The sequence below is a fragment of the Chiloscyllium punctatum genome, chromosome 8 (genome assembly GCF_047496795.1).
Source record: "Chiloscyllium punctatum isolate Juve2018m chromosome 8, sChiPun1.3, whole genome shotgun sequence".
NCBI lineage: Eukaryota > Metazoa > Chordata > Chondrichthyes > Orectolobiformes > Hemiscylliidae > Chiloscyllium > Chiloscyllium punctatum.
In genome coordinates this window covers 59,506,663-59,527,308 of record NC_092746.1, presented here as the reverse complement: position 1 = coordinate 59,527,308, position 20,646 = coordinate 59,506,663, and the positions used below count along the sequence as shown (strand labels likewise).

The window sequence follows — 20,646 nt, the reverse complement described above, 5'->3', positions numbered from 1 at the left end:
AAGCACGGCAGGTTAGGCAGCATCTGAGGAGCAGTAGAGTTGATGTTTTGGGCAAGAGCCCTTCATCAGGAAACCAGGATTCCTGATGAAGGGTTCTTGCCTGAAATGTTGATTCTCTTGCTCCTTAGATGCTGCCTGACCTGCTACTCTTTTCCAGCACGACATTCTCGACTCTGATCTCCAGCATCTGCAGTCCTCACTTTCACCCATGTGGATGGCCTCAACCGGGACCTTGGGTTCATGTCACACTACTGGTGACCTCATTACATTATATACTCTTTCATTCTCTCATACACAGACGCACTCACGCACACATACACAGACACTCTTACATACTCGCACATTCTCGCAGACCCTCTCTCATGCACATGTTCTCCCTCACACACACACACACACACACACACACACACACATTCACTCCCTCATACTCCCACCATTTCACAGGCTTACACTCCATTACACCCACATACATGCTTTACCAAGCATTCACACATGCAAATACATACACTCACATGCACTCACATTCACATGCACACTCTCTTTGCATAATTATCTTTGCAGATACGTTCTAATGCACGCAGTCGATACATGTAATATTTTGTAAATAGAAACCAATCTGATTGGGTTACAGCCAGACTCTGACCTCACACCTTTAATGCATTGTCTGGGCTGAGATGTCACCTTTTGGTATAAAATCTTACATTATCTCAAGAAGGTGACTTAAAAGAAGATCTGGGATTTACATATTAATGCACCGAAACATTCTAAAAGATGAAAGACTTAACAACAATCCAGGTTTGTTCAATATATCATTTCAGTTGTGTGACACTGTAATCTTTTGTTATAAATTCTGTGTCTTATGGTCTTATTCTCCACAATCACCTGATGAAGGAGCAGTGCTCCGAAAGCTAGTGTTTCCAGATAAACCTGTTGGACTATAATCTGGTGTTATGTGATTTTTAACTTTGGGACATTACTGCCAGTGATGTTACAGTGAGCTATGTGCATCAAGGAATCGGAGCAAGAATATGAATGTTGTTCTACTGTTTTAAAAGAATTCAAGTCATAGTATCATGATATGTTTACTACTTGACTTCATATACTTATCCACACCATTCTTGATCCATCACTGCTTTCCTGTCACTCACTTTTGCCTCACTGTCCTCAAGAGTGAGCAAGCAAGCTGGCTTGTGGAAGGTTAATAGTGGGGAGATGGGGGATTGGGGGGGGAGCTGCGAGGGGAATGTGTAAGATGGGGAGGTGAATGCCAGGAAAGGAACAGCCAGCAAGATAACAAGGGCGCTGATGAACAGCATACCAGACGGAAGAACGGGGACCACTGATTGTAACAATGAGTATAGTAATGGGGGGAATTCAGTGTAAGTGAGAGTGCGGGGCACAAAGGATGCTGGGTAAAGTTGTAGGCAGAAAAATGTAGCATGAGTCTTGTGCATCAATGGGTCCACACATGCGCATATCAATGAGTTGACAGTGGCTTCAAACTCAAGATGCACATCGATGCCATTGTTGATGCTGACCCCCTCTGCCAATGCTTTGGCAGATAATACTGTGATTATTGTTAGAGAATTTACTAATATCTCATTTCTCATTTTTGGAACTTTTCTTATCTTGATTACTCTTTTTTTTTTACCTTATTTCAGATTAAATTCATCCATTCTAATTAGTATTCCTCTGTCATTTCTTTGGTTTCTTTGTCAATCCTTAATCTCCTCAGTTAAGAAAAGAGATGGTGGGTTCCACCCTTTACTGAATTGCCAGCTGCTCGGTTGCTCTCACCACTTCATTAACATGCTAGCATCATCAGCTGATATGTTACAAATTGTTTGAAATGAAGGGGAAAGACAAGCCAGCAGAGTATGCCTCAAAAATCATCACTACAGTATGGTATAATCCATTGAGATCAACATGAGCTGGGCTGTTTTTTTTTCCATTGGATCTAAGGGATGGATTGGCCTTTTTTTGTGTTAGAAAGTTGCTCCCACTGGGAGCTGAACAGAGTTTTGCATTTTACTTTGGGTGAAACCATAGATGGAATGAAGACAGGTTTCAAACATTCCTGGCAGCTATCATTGAGGATGCTGCTTGTCCTAAAGAAGAGAAATTGTGCCTGTGCCTGGAACTGCATGACGGAGTTCTGATATGCTCTGGGGAGCCGAGTGCTATCATGATGGAAAAGAGGAAAGTCCTCTAACACTAAGTCTATTGCCAGCTGCCTCTTTGTTCAGCATCATCTCTCAATGAGTGAAGGTATAGCTGACTATTAGCGGGTAGCATACCTACCATTCTGAGCCAATGATGTCCCAATTCATAGTGATCCTGAAGTACAGTTCAATATTGGTGAAGAGGACCTCTGTCATCTATATCATATACCTGTCTGCAGTGTCTGGGAATTGCCACAGAGCTCTGTGACCATCTGTCTATGGAGACCATACAGTCTCCTTGATCACCACCCTTCCCAGATCTCGCTGTGTCTACCTTAAGATCCTGTGCCTCCTTCTCCTTTATGCCTCTTGTCCCTCTCAACAATCTTCTTGACACCCAATATTCTGCTTCTTCTGTATAGAATATAGTTCCACACCTCCAGTGGCTTCAGTCTCTGCAGGTGCAGCAACCAATACCTATTGCGGGCATCCTTACTCCCAGATGGAGTCCAAGCAGTGGAACATATTGTTCTGATGCCCATAAAATGCTAGGAGATGCTAAGAGGATGAGGAGCCCTTGAAGTGGTAAGGTTATTAATCCTGGCACTGCCCTTGACTTATGATGGAGTTTTAACTGCAAAGGGGGGAAGCCTTTTAAATGTCCAAGGCCATGTATCTCTCCTTTAAACTTCTGCCCACCTCTCATAACCTTCCTCCTCTCTATGTAACTGGTCTGAAATCCAGGAATTGCTGAACTCCAACCACCTGTCAAAAAAAAAACAACCTGCCAGGAATAATGAGCCCAGAATAATTGACTTTGGCTCATTAATTGGAGGAGGTCTTTACCAAAGCCTGGTCCCTCCCCTGTCCTTGGAAACAGATTCAGCTGAAAGCAGAGAGCTCCAGTCGTGCAATGCCACAGCCAGTTTTTGTTTTTGATCCCAACGTAGTTCCCGTCCTGAGAGGGAGCTGGGAAAATCCAGTGTCTGTCTTCTCAATGATATAATCCAAATTCAACAGTTTACATATAAACCTCAGCATTTACCAAACATTCTAACAGCAAAGCTGAATCAAAGGGAATAGTTACACTTACCTGCTTTCAGGAAAGTTGGTGAGATGTGCTAAACCACAACAAAAGAAAACAGAATGTAGCATCAAATAAATCTGCATGAGTCTGCTTCCAAGTCATTTTATTTTCATTCTCTTTTAGTTATTTCTTGTTCATATGTCATTGTAAGTTTTGGTCCTACAAACATAGAAACACAATAGGAATTTCAAGTGTTAGAATTACTGTGGAGCAGTAGAGAGACGGAGTGAATTATAAATACATTTTTTAAAACCTGCCTGACGACAACTTTTTGTCGAAAGGTACAGTGGTTTTCCCCTCAGAAGCCCACCCACTCAGTTGGTACAAAATTGACAGGAAGCTCATCCATCTTATCTAAACATTTTGCAAACACAAGGCCTGTGTTTCATACTCTCATTCATCTCATGGGGAACCCAGTGAAAACGCTGAGTTACTGTCCCAGCAGGCTTATTCACCTCATGAGTTGTCTTTTTCTGCCCATCAATGAAGTTACTCACAGGCTGTAAGTCATGTAATGTACCAAATTATTAATAATCTTTAGATGTAATTGTACTATTACAGGTCTGTAGCTGAAGCCACTGAAGTTGATCTCAACATGCGTGTGGGTCTGCATACAGGGAGAGTACTGTGTGGGGTCTTGGGTCTCCGCAAGTGGCAATATGATGTGTGGTCCAATGATGTTACATTGGCAAATGTAATGGAAGCTGGTGGTCTACCCGGGTAAGTGACATTTTTACTTCAGCTTTATGTAGAAAGATTATAAATCACTTCTAGGTAAGTACTAGCTGGCAGATGAATGGCAAGACAATTTAAGTAAATATTCAATTTGATTCAAGCTCCTAAACACTTTTGTATTGCTTAATAAATATAGTTTGCAATTAATGTCAGGATTTACATTCAGTTTCAAATTAACGGCTGTGAAATTTCAATTGCGCCTTTCCTGCCATCCCATTCACATGTTTTCATTCTTTTTGTTTTTCTTTTTTTTTCTCCCTATATTATTATTTGCTCCCATTTCCTTCTGATTGTCTTAGTAGAAAATTGAAATGAGAATGCATGGACTACTCTGGGGAAGGCTTTCCTCTCAGCTTGAAATTATAAACATGCTTCTGAAAGGCTCAATCAGGACTTCTGAAAATGTTATGTAATGAACACATTTTTCCACTCCACTTTTCTGGGTGTTTGGTGCAAGTCTCTGTGGTTGATAAATACTCATCAGGTTTGAACCAAGCAATGATTAGGTTTCAACAGACCTCTGAAACATACTTTGTGGTTTGATTTTTAGTACTACCTTGCTTAAAATGTAGCATAAGTATTCCAGAAGTCTTTCTCAAGCTGCCTTGTGGAACCACAAAACCAGAAGGAATGTAATGTGTTATTTACTATTTAAGGCCCATTTCCCTGCCAGCTGATTTTTTTTCGTAGTATAGGGGAAAGTAAGTTTCAGATGGAATGCCCAGAAGGTTAATCTGTTTGGACTGTAGGCCCTGATTCCAAAAAAAGCCCTTCTGTCTTTTAAGATCTGCCTCAGACGCTATCTCCCCACTTTAATGAGTGTATCCTAATCTCTGCCTCTCATACCAGCTCCTCATCGGCCTTTTCTCCTGGCCATCCTCAGATTCCACCTGTCCTTTACTTCCTGGTTATTTCAGAAGTCTCAGCATTGGCCATCACTCCGGGATGAGGAAGCTGCCACCCAGACAGACGTCATGGCGGTTTTTGGGGTTGGAAGTTCCTTACCAGATGGGGGTAGAAGGCTCAATTTGATCCACTAGCAATTGGCTGCAGGCAATACCTCTCATGGGCATTTTTTGCCATGCAAGGGCAATAAAACTCACCACTCACGAAATCCTACCTTTGATGTTTTTCAAGAATGAAGGAATTCAATTTGATTATGTTTAATCATGAGTCAGTTCCATTTAACCGCCTTGGTTTAATATTACTTGATAGCCTTTACTAATAAAAACTGATTGATGTCAGAAATTTCATTTTATCCATGCAATATGTTTTAACAGAGAGTTCTAGATTCCCAATATTCTTTTGTATGAAGAAATATTTTCTCATCTTAAAATATCCTACCTCTAGTTTCACACTTGTATCATTTTTTCTGAATTGGCTGAACAGAGGAAATTTCTCTATATCAAATTCCATTGTTGTTTTAAAGTTAGACTTCGCCTCAACTTTCTGAATGCAAGGGATTGCAAGCCAGATGTGTGCATGGGAGTGGGATGAGTGGTGGCGAGGCTGAGAGGATGGGTGGAAGTGGGACTCAAACCCAGTGCTCCTGGCTCAGAGGTAGGGGCACTACTACAAGAATTGTAAATCCCAAGTTTTTTTGAGTGCTGGAATATGGGGGAATGATTGGTGGATTGCAAAATGGGTTAGGTGGGAGGGGGAACGTTGGTGGCCAGGCGAAGTGCCAAAGAGAGGCTATCATCCAGAGGCTATCATCCATAGGTTGGGAGGTTTCTCCTGTGGTGCACCCACTGAATTACCTAACACCCCTTTTCATTCATTCTAATCTAGTAAGCAATTGGGTTTAAAAAAAATCCTTCTAATTCCTGTAGAATCCAGCAGGGCAGACAGCACCTTTGGAGAGAGAAACGGAGTTAACTTTTCAAGTCCAATATGATCAGTCAAAGAAGTTTCCTCTTAGACCAATCTCCCACTCAATTTCAGATTCATGTCGGAAGACTGCTACCTATTATGTTGGCTTTTATTGTTTGCCAATAACCTGTTGTGCAGAATCTTATCCAAGATTATGGAAACAACATCCATAGATGCTATCTACTATGTTAAATGACAGCCTCAAAAATCCAGGAAGGCATGTCTGAACGTTCACAAATCCATGCTGACTTTTTCAACAGCTCATTCTTGACCAAGAACCCAGTAACTCTGTTCCTTGTCATAGATTCTAAAAATATCATTGAAGTTAATAATAATCTGATGAAGCTATTGTTATTAATGCATTTGTTGCAATAGCTTCTGCTTAGTGCCACTGTGCCCTCTCCTTGCCTGAGTCTAAGGGGCTAATTGATTTATACTGATAGAGGAAAGCCACAAGTGAGTTTTAATGAGTAAAAAGTTCTTGTTTTAAACAAGGTGGAGTTTATTGTGTGATAGCAATCAGGTACAATAGCTTTAGTAACATAAACACTGCTACAAACACCATGAGGAGACCAAAGATATCAATCTTCACTCTACAAGGTCCTACGCTGTTAGAAACAATTACAAACTCGTGAGCTTCTAAACTCAAAATGCTCTGCTCAGTCCCTGTTTAGATAAGGTCACTAATTTATTGTCATTTGCAGATTTTATATGTACCATAGTAGGCAGGTAGGAGTCTGGAAAAACACAACAAGCCAGGCTGCATTAGGAGGTGGAGAAGTTGACGTTTCAGGTGTAACCCTTCTTTAGCACTCGGGGTGGATGTATGGCTAGCTGTAGATAAAAGGGTTGGTGGGGGCAGGGTGTGAAGTGGGGATAGGTGAAAACAGGTAGAGGGTATGTTTTGGTTGGTCAGTGGAAGGCATGAATCTGGTAGGTGGCTGGGAGGAATGGAAGGGAGGGGAGGGGCTGGGAAGGGAGTCGGGGGTGGGAAGAAAGATTATTTTGAAATTGGAAAACTCAATATTGAGTTGTCCAGGCTGTAGGCAATCCAGAAGATGAGGCATTGTTCCTCCAATTTGCAGTTTGCTTCATGGTGGCGATGGAGGAGGCCAAGGGTGAGCATGTCTGAGAGGGAGTGGGCAGTGGAAATAAAATGAGTGGTGACTGGGAGGTCAGGTCAGCCTTTACGGGCCTGGCTGAGATGCTTAGTGAGCTGTTCCCTCAGTTCACGTTTGGTCTCCCTGATGTAGAGAAGACCACATCAGGAGCACCAAATGTAGCAAACTAGGTTGGAAGAGAGGCAGGTGAATCTCTGTCGCATCTGGAAGGACTGTTTGGGACCTGGATGGAGGTGAGGGGGTGTGGTGGTGGTGTACTGGCTAGTTTTGTACCATGACAAAATTAAGCAGGTGTTGGCATTTTCCACAAGCTGAGATTCTGATTTCTGACTGATCATGCCCAATCATGCTGTTTTGTTTGGTACAGTCTGCAATGGGGTGCTGCACCTAGAAGTAGCACTGAAGCACAATCATGGGTGACAAAGTTTTCAGCACGGAGGCTGATTCATCCTATCTCAGGACCAATGATAGACCCACCACCTGTGCCATTTTGGTGCAGCCAGTCTAGGAATAAGATCCTAATTGAATTAGGTCATCACAAAATCACAACACATGGCTGAACTTTGACCTATGAGTATCTACGATTAATGCTATAATTTGTTACTTCTGTAAGAATTAGTTTAATATGAAAAGACATCAGTGAACTCTCAACCCATTGCTGGATCCAGTGCTTCTCAGAATTTTGTTTTATTGATTCAGGAAATATGGCTTTGCAGTCTGGACCAGCATTTATTGCCATCTGTCATTTTCCTTGAGAGGGTGCTAGAGAGCTGCTGCCTTAAACTATATTAGATTGAACTATATGTGAGTAGGTAGACTGTGCTGTTAGGAAGGGAATTCCAGGATTTTGACCCAATGACACTGAAGGAGTAGTGATATATTTCCAAACCAAAATGTTGACTTGCAGGTGACGTTTTTCCCATCTATTTGTTCCCCTTGTCGTTCTAGATGGAAGTGGTCATGGGATTGGAAGGTGCAGACTGAACAACCTTGATGAATTTCATCAGTATGTTTTATGTGGTACACATGGCAGATACTGGGGATCATTGAAGGTAGGAATGGATGGTTATGGCTGGAAATGGTGCCAATCAAGCAGACTAGTCTGTCCTAGATGGTGTCAAACTTCTTGAATGGGGCTGCACCCATCCAGGCAAATGGCGAGTATTCCATCTCACTCTTGACTTGTGCTTATGCAGATGGTGGACAGGCTTGTGCGACACGAGTAGATTCCTAACCTCTGACCTGCTCTTGTAACCACAGCTTTTATATGGCTAATTTAGTTCAGTTTTCAGTCGATGTTAACCCCTTGGAAGTTGATATTAGGGGGATTCAGGGATGGTAATACCATTGAAGTCAAGGGCTGATGGTTAGATTCGATTTTTTAGTCATTGCCAAGAACTCGTGTGTTGTGAATCTTATTTGCCCCTTTTCAACCCAAGCCTGGATATCATCCAGTTTTTGCTGCATTTGGACATGGTGTTTTGGTATCTGAAGGTGTCATGAATGGTGCTGAACATTGTGTAAACATCAGTGAGCATCCCCACTTCTGACCTTATGATAGAGGGAAGGTTATTGATGAAGCAGCTGAAAATGGTTGGACTTAGGACACTACAGTGGTAAAGAGCTCCTGCAGAGATGTTCTGGACCTTGTCTAATGTTTATCCAATCAAGGCAAAGCAAAAGCCTACCACCTTGCAATATTTTCAAAATATTGACCTCTTACTGCATTAGTGAGTGCACTGGTTTGGACAAACTTTCATACTCCATATGACTCCTAATTTGTTAACTCACTGCTTCAGCGGTTTTAATAAAGCATTCACGACTCCTCAGATACTTCAAAGACAACAAGATCTGGACAATATCCAGGCTTGGGCTGACAATTTTGCACAGGCAATGACCATCTCCAACAAAAGATAATCTAACCATGGTTCCTTAACATTCAATGGCATATCATCACTCCATACACCATTATTGATATCCTGGGAATTACCATTGACTGAAACTGAATTGGACTGGCCATGTAAATACGATGATTACAGAGCAGGTCGAAGCTCACCTTCTGTATACTAAAACTTGTCCAGCATCACAAAGGTGCTAGTCAAGAGTGTGATGAAATACTCACCACTTGCGTGGATGAGTGTAACGCCAACACTCAGCACTTTCAACGCCATCCAAGACAAAACCGCCTGCTTGATTGCTTCCATATCCACAAGCACTCGCTCTCATCCTGATGTTCAAGAGCAGTGATGTGTACCATGTACAAAATATATTGAAGAAATTCACCAAGGCTTCACAGACAGCACCTTCCAAACTCATGATGCGTACCATCTAGAAAGACAAGGGCAGCAGATCCATGGGAACACCACCAGCTGCAAGGTCTCCTCTAAGCCACTTGCCAGTCTAGCATGGAAATATTCTGCCATTCCTTCAGTGTTGTTGGGTCAAAATCCTGGAATTACCTGCTGAATGGTATTGTGGGTTTAATTACAGCACATGGACTGCGGCAGTTGAAGACAGATCACCACCACCTGCTCAAAGACAACTAGGGAAAAGTGATAAATCACCCAGGCAATGGTACCTGTCTTCCACAAGTGAATAAAAAGAAAACCCATAAGTTTGGATGGTTTGCATTTGAATGTGTTGTGGATGGTGCAATATTTTATTTTCTAAGGTACTGTGTATATAGGATATGATAAAGTAAAATGATGCAATATAAAACTGTAATAAGACATAAGATCAGAAGAAAACCATTTGCCCCCATCAAGTCTGGTCCACCATCCATGAGATCTTGGCTGAGTTTTTTAATTCTGAGCTCTACTTTCCTGCCTTTTCCCACAGCACTAGGTTCATTTACTGATTTAAAAAAAACTGTCTATTTCAGCCTTGAATACACTTAAATGCCTAGCTTCAACAGCTATCTGGGGTAAAGAATTCCACAGATTCACTACCCTCTGAGAAAGGAAATTCTTCCTCATCTCTTTCTTAACTAGGCAACTCGTTACTTTGCAATGATGCTGTCTTCTCCTCTAGTCTCCCGCACGTGAAAACAATCTCTCAGCATCCACCTTGTCAAGCTCCCTAAGAATCATATGTATTACCATTGTATAACATTTTTGTTTAATTCGTGATAGATGTAACTACAAGAAAAAGGAGTGACACAATTTCTCTACATTACCATTTTCTGGCAAAACAAAATGTCATGGAATATATTGTAGTTGAGTGTGCCACATTATTTGTTGTTTTAAAATCTGACCTTTGATCATCTGTTCACTCCCACCTGCAATTCTCTATTTGCCCACCTCGACTGCCACCTTTTACAGTGTTGCGTGTGCATGGATGTGTTCACGTGTGCATGTTGTGAGTACAAGCATGTGTGTTGGAGAGATGGGGAAGAATTTTATGTGTAGTATCTTAGCAACATCTGCTAAACAAAGAATAAGGTAAATACCAAGAATGATTGAACTACTTTTTAAGAGTCACAACTTCAGATGTCCCTCATTCTATCGAGCTCCCTTAATGACATAGCTGACAGATACAGTTAGTTCTGCTATAATGCGCACTTCTTCAATGCGAATTGACTACAGCTCAATTGAATATTTCAGACCATTATTTGTAGAATGTGAACTTTTCACACCTGTATTGGCTATAATGTGATTCCTGTCTAATTGGTTTAAATGATGCTACTATTATACGCTTTTCTTATAAAGCGGGATCTCACGGGAACAGAACTATTGCGTTATATCAGAACAGACTGTAAATCTAAAATTAACCTGCATGAGGATAAGAGGTTCAGTGAATTAGTAATAGTTGGTACTCATGGAATATTGCGCCAGTTCTAATTGCTCACTTCCAAATACATTTGTATCTATTGAGGACAGACCAAATAGAGAGTGACATAAAAGAGAATGTAATGGAAGGAAACAATATTGTAACTTCCTATAACTGGCTCAGCTACATATTTTCACCTGTGCTACAGACTTAATTTCCATTTTGCTTATGACCTCCTTCATTAAATTATCAATCGTTCAAGAATAAAATGCTACTGTCACTCGTAGTGCCAAGCCAGGTGAGGTGTCAGCTATCAGTTAATGGGTACGAGATAAGATGGCTGATGACAGTAAATGTCAAGGAAGGAAGACCATGTCAATGAGTGATTGGTCAAGGATAACAAGAGTCAGCCATTCCCTTTTCACTTGTGACAATATAATTCTCAAAATGAATATACGTTTGGAATGTTTTTAAAAATTTGAATGTATGATCCCAAAATAGTGTAACAATTTTTTGACAAATTAATAAATTGTACTCACAAGCTCTGTTATTCACCATTCTGATAAACGGGTGTCCCATGCTATATTTTAAAAATCCATCTTTGCTTCATGTCTTGTGTGTCTACAATGCTGATGATGCTTTCTACAATACTTTGCTAGTTTTGACATCCAGTTACTCATAGCTTTCAGGAAAAGAAGCAAAACCTAAACAGGATTCAGCATTTTTAAATGGCATTGTTGCCATTATTTTGTAATTGTTCAGGTTAAACACCAATAGGCTCTGTAAATCTCTAATTACTTGACAGCAATAATTAGGGGCCTTCATAACTCCCAGGTGAAGACACCTTGCTTGTATATACTAATAATACAGTGATTGGCTGCAATTTTACCTTTGTTTAATGTCTTCACTTTGGTTTTAGAAAGGTTCATATAACAAAGACCACCTTGGAGTGCCTGAATGGAGATTATGAAGTTGAAGCGGGATATGGGTACGAGAGAAACAGTTTCCTTAAAAAGCATAACATTGAAACCTTCTTCATCGTGCCCTCTCATCGAAGGAAAGTGAGTCAAAAAATGATCTATGGATCCACAGTTAAGATTTAAGCCTGCAAAATATAACATTGAAATGTCAATATGCGACTGAGATTCCAGTCGTAGAATTGTGTTGAATAACAAGAATTAATAAATTAGCATTTTAGTCATGTTTTCAAACCACAGAAGATAATATTCAATTTCTTCCCAAAATGGTCACGAGGCCAGGGAAGTGACCTTTGTCCTTTTCCTGTTGGTGTGAGCACGAGGCTTAAACTGCATTGAGACTTGTTCCCATCGCTATGATGTGAACAAACTGCAATCACCAAGTTGGTGGCCTGTGGCTATTTACCAATGGTGAAAGAGCAGGAAAGCTGGATGGATGTGGGATTGTGGATAGTGGAGGATAAACTCTGTGCATGTGTGTGTGTATGTGTTACATGGATGTCATGTTGAACAGGATGTCAGCACTCTAAATTCTTGTACATCCTCAGAAGCAGCAAACCTACTCCTGTCAGAACCATCCAAATAAAACAGTTTCTTGGACTGATTTTTGCGTAACCACTGGTTTTCACTTTAAAGTCATATTGGATAGATTCTTTAAAACATGAAACTTCATTCTATTCAACCTGGTTAAGATGAATATAACTGGAAACTTTAAATTCCACTTGTGCAATTATTGTGTATCACTTTGAAAAATTAGATTTACTTCAGACTAGGAAAGGACATAGAAGTCTGCTCAGTGATAGCAAGTGCTAGAACTTAAATTAATTCAGAATACAAGGGTTGACTATACTAACTGCAAAAACATATCTTCCATGGGGTTTGGCTGTAAATTCCACATATGATTTGAAATAGTTTGATGAGATTTATTGCCAGTTGTGTTTATCATTTCTTACGACCATAAAAACATAAGACATTGGAGTAGGGGTAGGCCATCCAGCCTGTCAGGTCTATCCTGCCATTCAGTGAGACCATGGGTGATCTGATCAGCTTCCATTTCATTTTCCTGCATTTTTTCCATAATACTTGACTCTCTTACTGATTAAAATCAATCCATCACAGCCTTGAATACACTTAATGACCCAACCTCGACAACCCTCCTGTGGTAAAAATTTCCACAAATTTACTTTACTCTTGAGAGAAGAAATTCCTCCTCATCTTGGTCTTAAATGTGTGAACACTTACTCTAAAACTAGGCTCTCCCACAGGAGAACAACTTCTCCTCCCCTACCCTGTCAATTCCCCTCGGAATGTTTTTTACATATACTCAGAAATAAAAGCTGGTCATAACGTTTTTCTCAAGAGAGCATAAATTAATGTATGCATTAAGTCCACTGCGCACACGATTAATTAATCATCAATCTTAATTTCCTGCCTAGTATTAATTAATGTCATGAGACCATTTCTGAAAGTATATTTTTGTTTGCTACCTGCTTGTTAACTTATAATTAGCATGGACAAAATAACTTTCTTTCGGATGTAATTTGTCTCAATATTGGGCTAATTTCTCCCATTAAAATTTCACACTTAAATACAAAGTAAACTGAAAAAATATTCACCAGTGAGCAGAGTAAAACTGTTGCTTGAAGGATCCTCTTTGCTGACCTCGGCAGTATGAGTTTGTTTCTGATGGATAACCTATAGGAAGAGGCACAGCAACAGAATTAGCTGACAACCAAAACCTGGGAGGTTTGGGGCAAGAAAACATGAAATCCTCCAGGTGTCATTCCCTTCTGAACACTTGGCTTCAGAAGGGAATGACACCTGGAGGATTTCTCACTGACAAGGATTAAAGCTCAGATTTATCCTGATTCTGAAATAAAACATGCAGCCACTGAACAATTTGAATAGTAATTTCAGGAGAAGTCACGTGCATCCAGCCACACAACACCCAGAGTTCAATTCACCACACCACCACTAAGCTTACAAGATTCCTACCTGTACTATAATGCGACATAAAGTATTATTGTGTCTGATGAGAACTGATTGAATAGTTTAGGCCTATCCTCACTAGAGTTCAGAAGGTGGAGAGAAGATCTAATTGAGCCTTACCAGATGGTAAATAGGATTGACAAAGAAGTAGATTGGAGGTTTCAAGTCATGGGGCTATTGAGAATGAGCAGTCATAGTTTTGGGTGAAGGAAAATCGAAAATTTAAAACAGGAGGAATTAATTTTGTTAAAGGGTAGTGAAACGGTGGAATTCACTATCCTGAGTACAGTAGATGTTGGGATATCAAGAAATTTAAGGACATGATAGGCAGACCTTTCATAAGTGACAGTTTAAAGGATCAAACAGAGCAGGCAAGAAAGTAGAATTGTGGCCGAGATTAGATCAGCCATTGAATAGTGGAGCAGGCCTGAGGGACTGAATTGCCTATTCCCACTAGTCCTGATGTTTTGGTGTTCTTATGTTCTAATAGTATTATCATGCTGCATGAGTTGGAGTGCTTACAATCAACTGCCTAAGCACAATGCTCTGGAGTTTCCTTCCTAGATCTTGTCACTTATATCCTCCTTTCAGAAACTAATTTTAAAGCATATCTTTTTGACCAAGATTTTCATCACCAGTCCTTAATGCCCTATGTGGCTCTGTGTAAATGTTTCTTCATAACTGTGATGTGAAATGTCTAGGGATGTTGAACTATTTCCATAAAAGGTATTGATCCAAATTTACTAGTCATATAGCACCCCCTACTATATAAACTAAGAACAAAATACTTTGCTGAAGTGCCTCTTGCAACTGGAATACTGTAGTCGTGGTTTACTAGTGATGGAGGGAGTGAATGGTTAAGATGATACATGAGATACCAATCAAATGGCTTACCTGTCCTGAATGGACTTGAGCTTCTTGAATGTAGTTGTGGTTGCATTAATTGAGGACAGTGGAGGTCATTGAATCAGAGTCCTGACTTCTGCCTTCTGGATGGTGGACAGGTTTGAAGAAGTAAAGGTTGAGTGATTTATAACAGAGCTTCTAAACGTTTACCTGTTCTTATTGTCAAAATATTTTTATGGCTTGTTTATTTAAGTTTCTGGTCAGTGGTAATCCTCAGGATGTTGAAAATGTGGATTCAGTGATGGCAAAAGTTACTCACCAGTTATCAGCTGAGGCCTGAATGCTGTCCACGTCTGTTGCATGCAGACTTATGCTCTTCACTTTATGAGGAGTTGTGAATGGAGCTAAATACAGTACAATCATGAGCAAATATCCCTACTTCTTATGATCTTTGGCAACAGATATACAAAATTATTAACTATCATGTGCATGTCCTCTTATTAAATGTAACAGAGGAGTAGATATCAAACTAAATTAGTTGAAGCCATGTGGTTCTTTGTTATTGTTGTTAAATGTTGCTATGTTATCCTTCATAAACCCACAGGCAGATGATAATAGTTAATTTGTTCTAAAGAATTTCATAAAGACTATTCAAAGCTATTCCCCTTTACCATGTTGACGTTGTATCCTGTTTTGATGATGTCACATCGGGAGTATTGTTTTCTGGAATACAAGAGAGGCACTTTGGAGGAGTGTTGTTAGACAGATACAAGAACGAATTCTGTATATTTGAGATGAATTATTTAGGAACAGTGTTTATAAGATTATCTATATTTGTAAAGAAGAGGATGATCATTGGGAACTGACTAAAGATATTTATTATAGTTCAGAAGAATTTGGATGCAGAAATGATTTGCTGTGTGCAGGATTCTCATACTTAAAAGAAAGTCAGCGGTAATAGTTGCAAAAGTATTTAGAAAATATGGAAAATGTTTTTGTTTTCCTGTAAGAAGGTGATAGAATTTTGGAATATGTAGGATTACTTATCAACAATCCATTTTGTTCCTCTTGGAGTCCAGGCATGCAGTCACAGTAGTTTCTTTGGATAGGTAAAAACATTGGTCAATGTATTGTAATCTTCCAAATGTTCTGTGAATTTAATGTTTCTGGAATTAGTTGCATTGCTCTCCAAAAATTTCCCCAAGAGAAATTCATCCATTCCTTCTTAAATTCTGTTATTTTAAAACTATAATATTATCATATTATAGTCTAACTATTCCTAATAGCTCCCCTTGGACTTGGTTTCTATCATCTGCTCATAGTCAGTACAGATGTTTTATCATTGTTCCGATATGTGAACGTCTTGCACTTTCTTCACACTAAAACAGCCTGGGCCTCACCTTTAACTTTCAACAAACAAGCTACCAATGTATTTTGTTAGCTAGTATTCAAAGAAATTCATGTGACCCATTCAACCTTCTCTTTTACCCTCAACTACAGAAAGTCCCAAAACACAATCTTATAAATTTTGTATTTGCAAAAGCACCCGTTAATCACACAGAGGTCAAGGGTTCACTATTTTACTATTAATGTGCCGTGTTGGAGTTTATTTGTATTTGATGATGAAGGGGTTGAAGTTGAACCCTTCTTTGCTCTGCATCAAAACTAGAGTCAGTTTTCTTGATCAGTTATGAATCACTTTCTTTATGGGGAGGTTTTCATGTGCCTGCATTCAATCATACTTATTGTTAGGGCACAATAAACATTACAACGTCGGACCAATTGAATTGTACATGTATAAAATTATCATTATATTAACCGAGCAAGTGAACTTTCCCTTGGAAATGTCAATGGATAAAGATACCTCAGATTAATCTTAGTAATAATTTTAAGATTTTCAGAAGTTTTGAAGTATGTGAAATTATGTCACATAAACAGAAGATGCAATGTGTAATTTAGTCTATGAATGATTGTTATCTTTTCTCTGCTGTTCTACCTCCTAGTGAGCAGATCTGTTTGGTTTATACTTTAATGTGTAAAGCCAGTGTTCTTAATCATTTTATGTTTGAAATGCCCCCGACCCTCCCCATCACATAAAATATTTATAGAAATTGTGTAACATGATACAAGTAATTTTGTATAAAAGATATTTGTGCCTACATTACACAGGGAGTAAATCACACCTAGATATTGCTTTTTATCCCAATGGGAGATGTCACAGTGCACCAAACCTTTTAGTGGAAATGAGATGGGGAATTCAATAAGAAAAGACTCAGATTTTCATCTGTTGACCCATGTGCTGCAACATCACAGAAAAAAAACATTTCAATGTTCACTGAGAAGTAGCAGCAGGAGTTATTTAGGAAAGGATATTTAGATTACAAAGAAGGCTGGAAATGGAATATTTTCAGATCATCCATTTTATCATTGAACACTCAAGTCAAAAATGGTATTGGTTAGTCATGTGGCAGAACTCCTTGTAATATATATCAACAATGTATTTTCAACATGCATGTGAACAGCAATCCCTCCAGCACCAATTTGACGTTTCCCTTCTCATTTCAAATACTGACTAACTTAATGGGCTCTTTTAGTGGGTCTGGATTAGTGGTGCTGGAAGAGCACAGCAGTTCAGGCAGCATCCAAAATAGCTTCGAAATCATTTCGAAGCTATTTGGATGCTGCCTGAACTGCTGTGCTCTTCCAGCACCACTAACCCAGAATCTGGTTTCCAGCATCTGCAGTCATTGTTTTTAACCTCTTTTAGTGGGTCTGCCAATTTGATGTCAATTAGTATTGGCTTGTGGATAGTTATGTGCTTTGGGCTTTTACAAAAGGGTTGAGACAGCTCAAGTTATACAACAAAATGCATAGAGTTACCACATAGAACCAAGCCATTTGATTCAATTAGTCATTGCTCATGCTTAGCAAATAGATCTAATCACATTCACTAACCCTGGTCTCATAATCCTTTAATCCCTTCTCCTATATCCACCTATGCAATTTAATACTAGAGGCTGATAGTTTGTGTCTAAGTATTAACCCTGGGTGCAAATGCGACAGTCTCACAATTCTTTGTGTGAAGAGTTTTTTTCTGATCCCTTGTAAGTCTTATAAATCTTATATTTAGTCGTGTTCATTCTATAGCTCCATATATTTGACTCAACAAATAAAAGGTATTTTATCTACTGATGCCTTCTTTACATAATTTTAAATAATTGTACTATATTGACCAGTAATCTATTTTGTCACAGTTAAAACCCCCTTAAGTTTTTTGTGTGATCTTGATAGCATGTAGCATCATAATAAATCAGTATGTTCCCTTATCAAGTTTAAATATCATTGCCTGTGGAAGTATGTTCAGTAATTTGCACATGGCTCTAGCTGCGTTATTAGTAAGAACTAATCTAGTTGATCATTAACACTTGTTTTTTTTAATTGTCGGCCGCTTGTAATAGAATTTAATTTGTATTCTTTTCAGAGCCGTAAGAACCTGAAGTGTTAATTTTAATGTTGTGTGCATTTGTGCTGTCAAACCCTCTGCTCTTCCAAAACATCAAACTTGCTTCCATTCAGCGTATAACTATTGCTGTTATTTCTTTTTTATCAAAGCTATCACCATAGACTTACTGACATTCCACCTGCTAGTTAACAGTCCATTCCCCATCGTGTTAATCTTTTGCATATCTCTTTTGCATTTTTCTTTGGTCTTCTAGAGAATTAACCATAAACCTTTTCAGCCAGTATATAGTGTAGAGAGTTAGAAAGTTTGAATTAGATTGGAATTCAGCTCTTAAAGGTGAAAGGAAGGCCTTTAAAAGTAAATAATACATTGTCTTAAAACTGCATTATGTTGCTCGTTACACATATGTTTAGCATTAATTATTTTCTCTTTTTCGGCAGATTTTTCCTGGGTTGATTCTATCAGACATAAAACCAGCAAAAAGGATGAAATTTAAAACTGTCTGTTATCTACTTGTTCAACTGATGCACTGTCGTAAGATGTTCAAAGCTGAAATACCCTTTTCCAATGTGATGACGTGTGAGGATGATGACAAGGTAAGCATTGGAACAATTTTATTCAAATTTTGTTGATGTATCTGACTTTTTTTTTCTCATGAGATCCATGTTTGACAAGGAAATGTGTCAATGAGGAAGTGTTGTTTTCCTCTTTTCCAGCCTATTTCTTTTGAAAGTCATTGCCTTCTATATATTCTTCTGTAATAGAATCGCTCAGCATGCTCATTGTGTTGATTGAAAGCTGCTATTTATTTCTCCACTCATCATCCTACCCAGCTGGCATGAAGTGACTGAAGCTTTTGTTATTAATTTCCTGAAAGACCACTGCACAGATGTGGATTAACATCAGCAAAAGGAAGATACTAATTCAAATCTAAATATAGGGTCCTGCTACAAATTAGGATATTTAAATCTATAATCACATTATCAGAAGAGTTTCATATATTTAAATCACGGCAATTGAAGAGGGTAAAAAGGACTTGTTAGTTTGTAGGTGACTGAATACAATACTTTAAATAACTTATTGAAGTGATAGAATTTATGACACACAGACATCGTAGATGAACACACTTCAGTTTCCCAAATTGTTTATTTTCAATGAAGGTACAGTGGAACATTTACAAAAGTTATTTCTAAGTAAATTATTTGCTTCTCCTATATTGCTAGTTAAATGTAGCTTAATATAGTTATTGTAGAATGTTGCTCATCCAGCTAGATAGGTCTAAGGCCAAACTGACTGGCATTCCATAAATTTTGCCTTCAGCAGTTGAAGTTTGACACTTTTTGGTCAGAATGTAAATTGCAGTACTCGGCATAAATGTTGTATTTCAGTGGAAATCAAACCTGGTAGAGCCCATGTGAAGCCAATGCAGTGACAGTGGTAGTGGAGAACTCTTGATTCTAATTACCTTCATCTATCTGCATAGCTTGCTGATTTTTAAAACATCATTGCTGAAAGGCAACAGATGAAAGAACATGGAAGAGGAAATAATGAAATGAAACCATGACTAAAGCAGGAATATAATGTTTCTTTTGCCTGAAATGTAGGGTTAAGGAGAATTGCAATAAGACCATCCTATTTCATTTCTGTGAAGAATTGAACTCCAGCACAGAATAGATTTTATCTTTTGAAACTAATATATAATTCCATTGCATGTTTTGCAGTACACAACAAATAAAACCTGTCAATTCACTGATATCTCTGTGGATCAGGGGATAGTTTATTCTGTTTATAACATTTTGCTATGCAAACCAAATTGTGCAAAGGCACAAGAATTCTGAGCATCAAGTTTTTTTTGTCCCTTTGTTTCAAGAAACCCCTGGAACAGGTTCAAAGATAGGGACCCTATCATTGCTCCACAAGAACCTTAAAAGTCAAGGCCTCTTGCTTCAGCTCCAGAAGGGGGTCAGATCTGTCATCCTTGCTTGTGATTGACTAATTATACATAATTACTAAAACTCTGTAATTTATATCTCTTGCTATCAAGCAATGAACTACCTTTTCTTGTTCAGACGTATTAGTATTTCATCTTCTACCACTGTTAACTAAACAGGCCTTTAGACTCAGTATCATAAGGAGAATTTGTGGCAGCATTGAGCCTGAAGGCAAGCTGCCTGTGCTTGGTTGTGCAATTGTACAACACTCCTAATAGTCTTTGTTGTAATGTAGAGCCTATCCTGATCACCTGTAGAGAAGCAATTAAATACATCTTGGTTTACTTGTTTGACACTGGTCCATAAAGGGCCAATACATAGATGGTATGCCTGGCAGCACACAAGTATTATTTAAATCAGCGGACAGCAATAAGTTTTATATGCTGTTTAATCAGAATGAATAGATGCAGTTAATCTTGGATTACAATCCCTTTGCCTGAATCAGCTTTTGAGGCTGATTCAGTTCTTTGCCATTATCTTCATCTGTACAATACCATGAGTGTTTATAGCCTGCTGTGTAGCATTGAATCTGGGTGACATGGCTGACAACACATGTGAAAACTTTTCTGTTTTGTGTTTAGACTACATTGCTGAATGCAATAATGTAGATGTGAAAATAATAGTCCCAGAGTTGT

At 38.9% G+C, this 20,646-nt stretch overlaps 1 protein-coding gene across 3 annotated transcripts in view; it reads left to right on the top strand.

The window, feature by feature from the left end:
• LOC140480588 (adenylate cyclase type 1-like) overlaps positions 1-20,646 on the top strand; it is a 289,915-nt gene that overhangs the window by 180,133 nt on the left and 89,136 nt on the right. For all 3 annotated transcript variants that reach the window (XM_072575640.1, XM_072575642.1, XM_072575643.1), the window contains 3 exons: positions 3,811-3,969; positions 11,665-11,806; positions 18,461-18,616. In XM_072575640.1, coding sequence (XP_072431741.1) covers positions 3,811-3,969; positions 11,665-11,806; positions 18,461-18,616 — 457 coding nt within the window. The remainder of the gene's footprint in view (positions 1-3,810; positions 3,970-11,664; positions 11,807-18,460; positions 18,617-20,646) is intronic.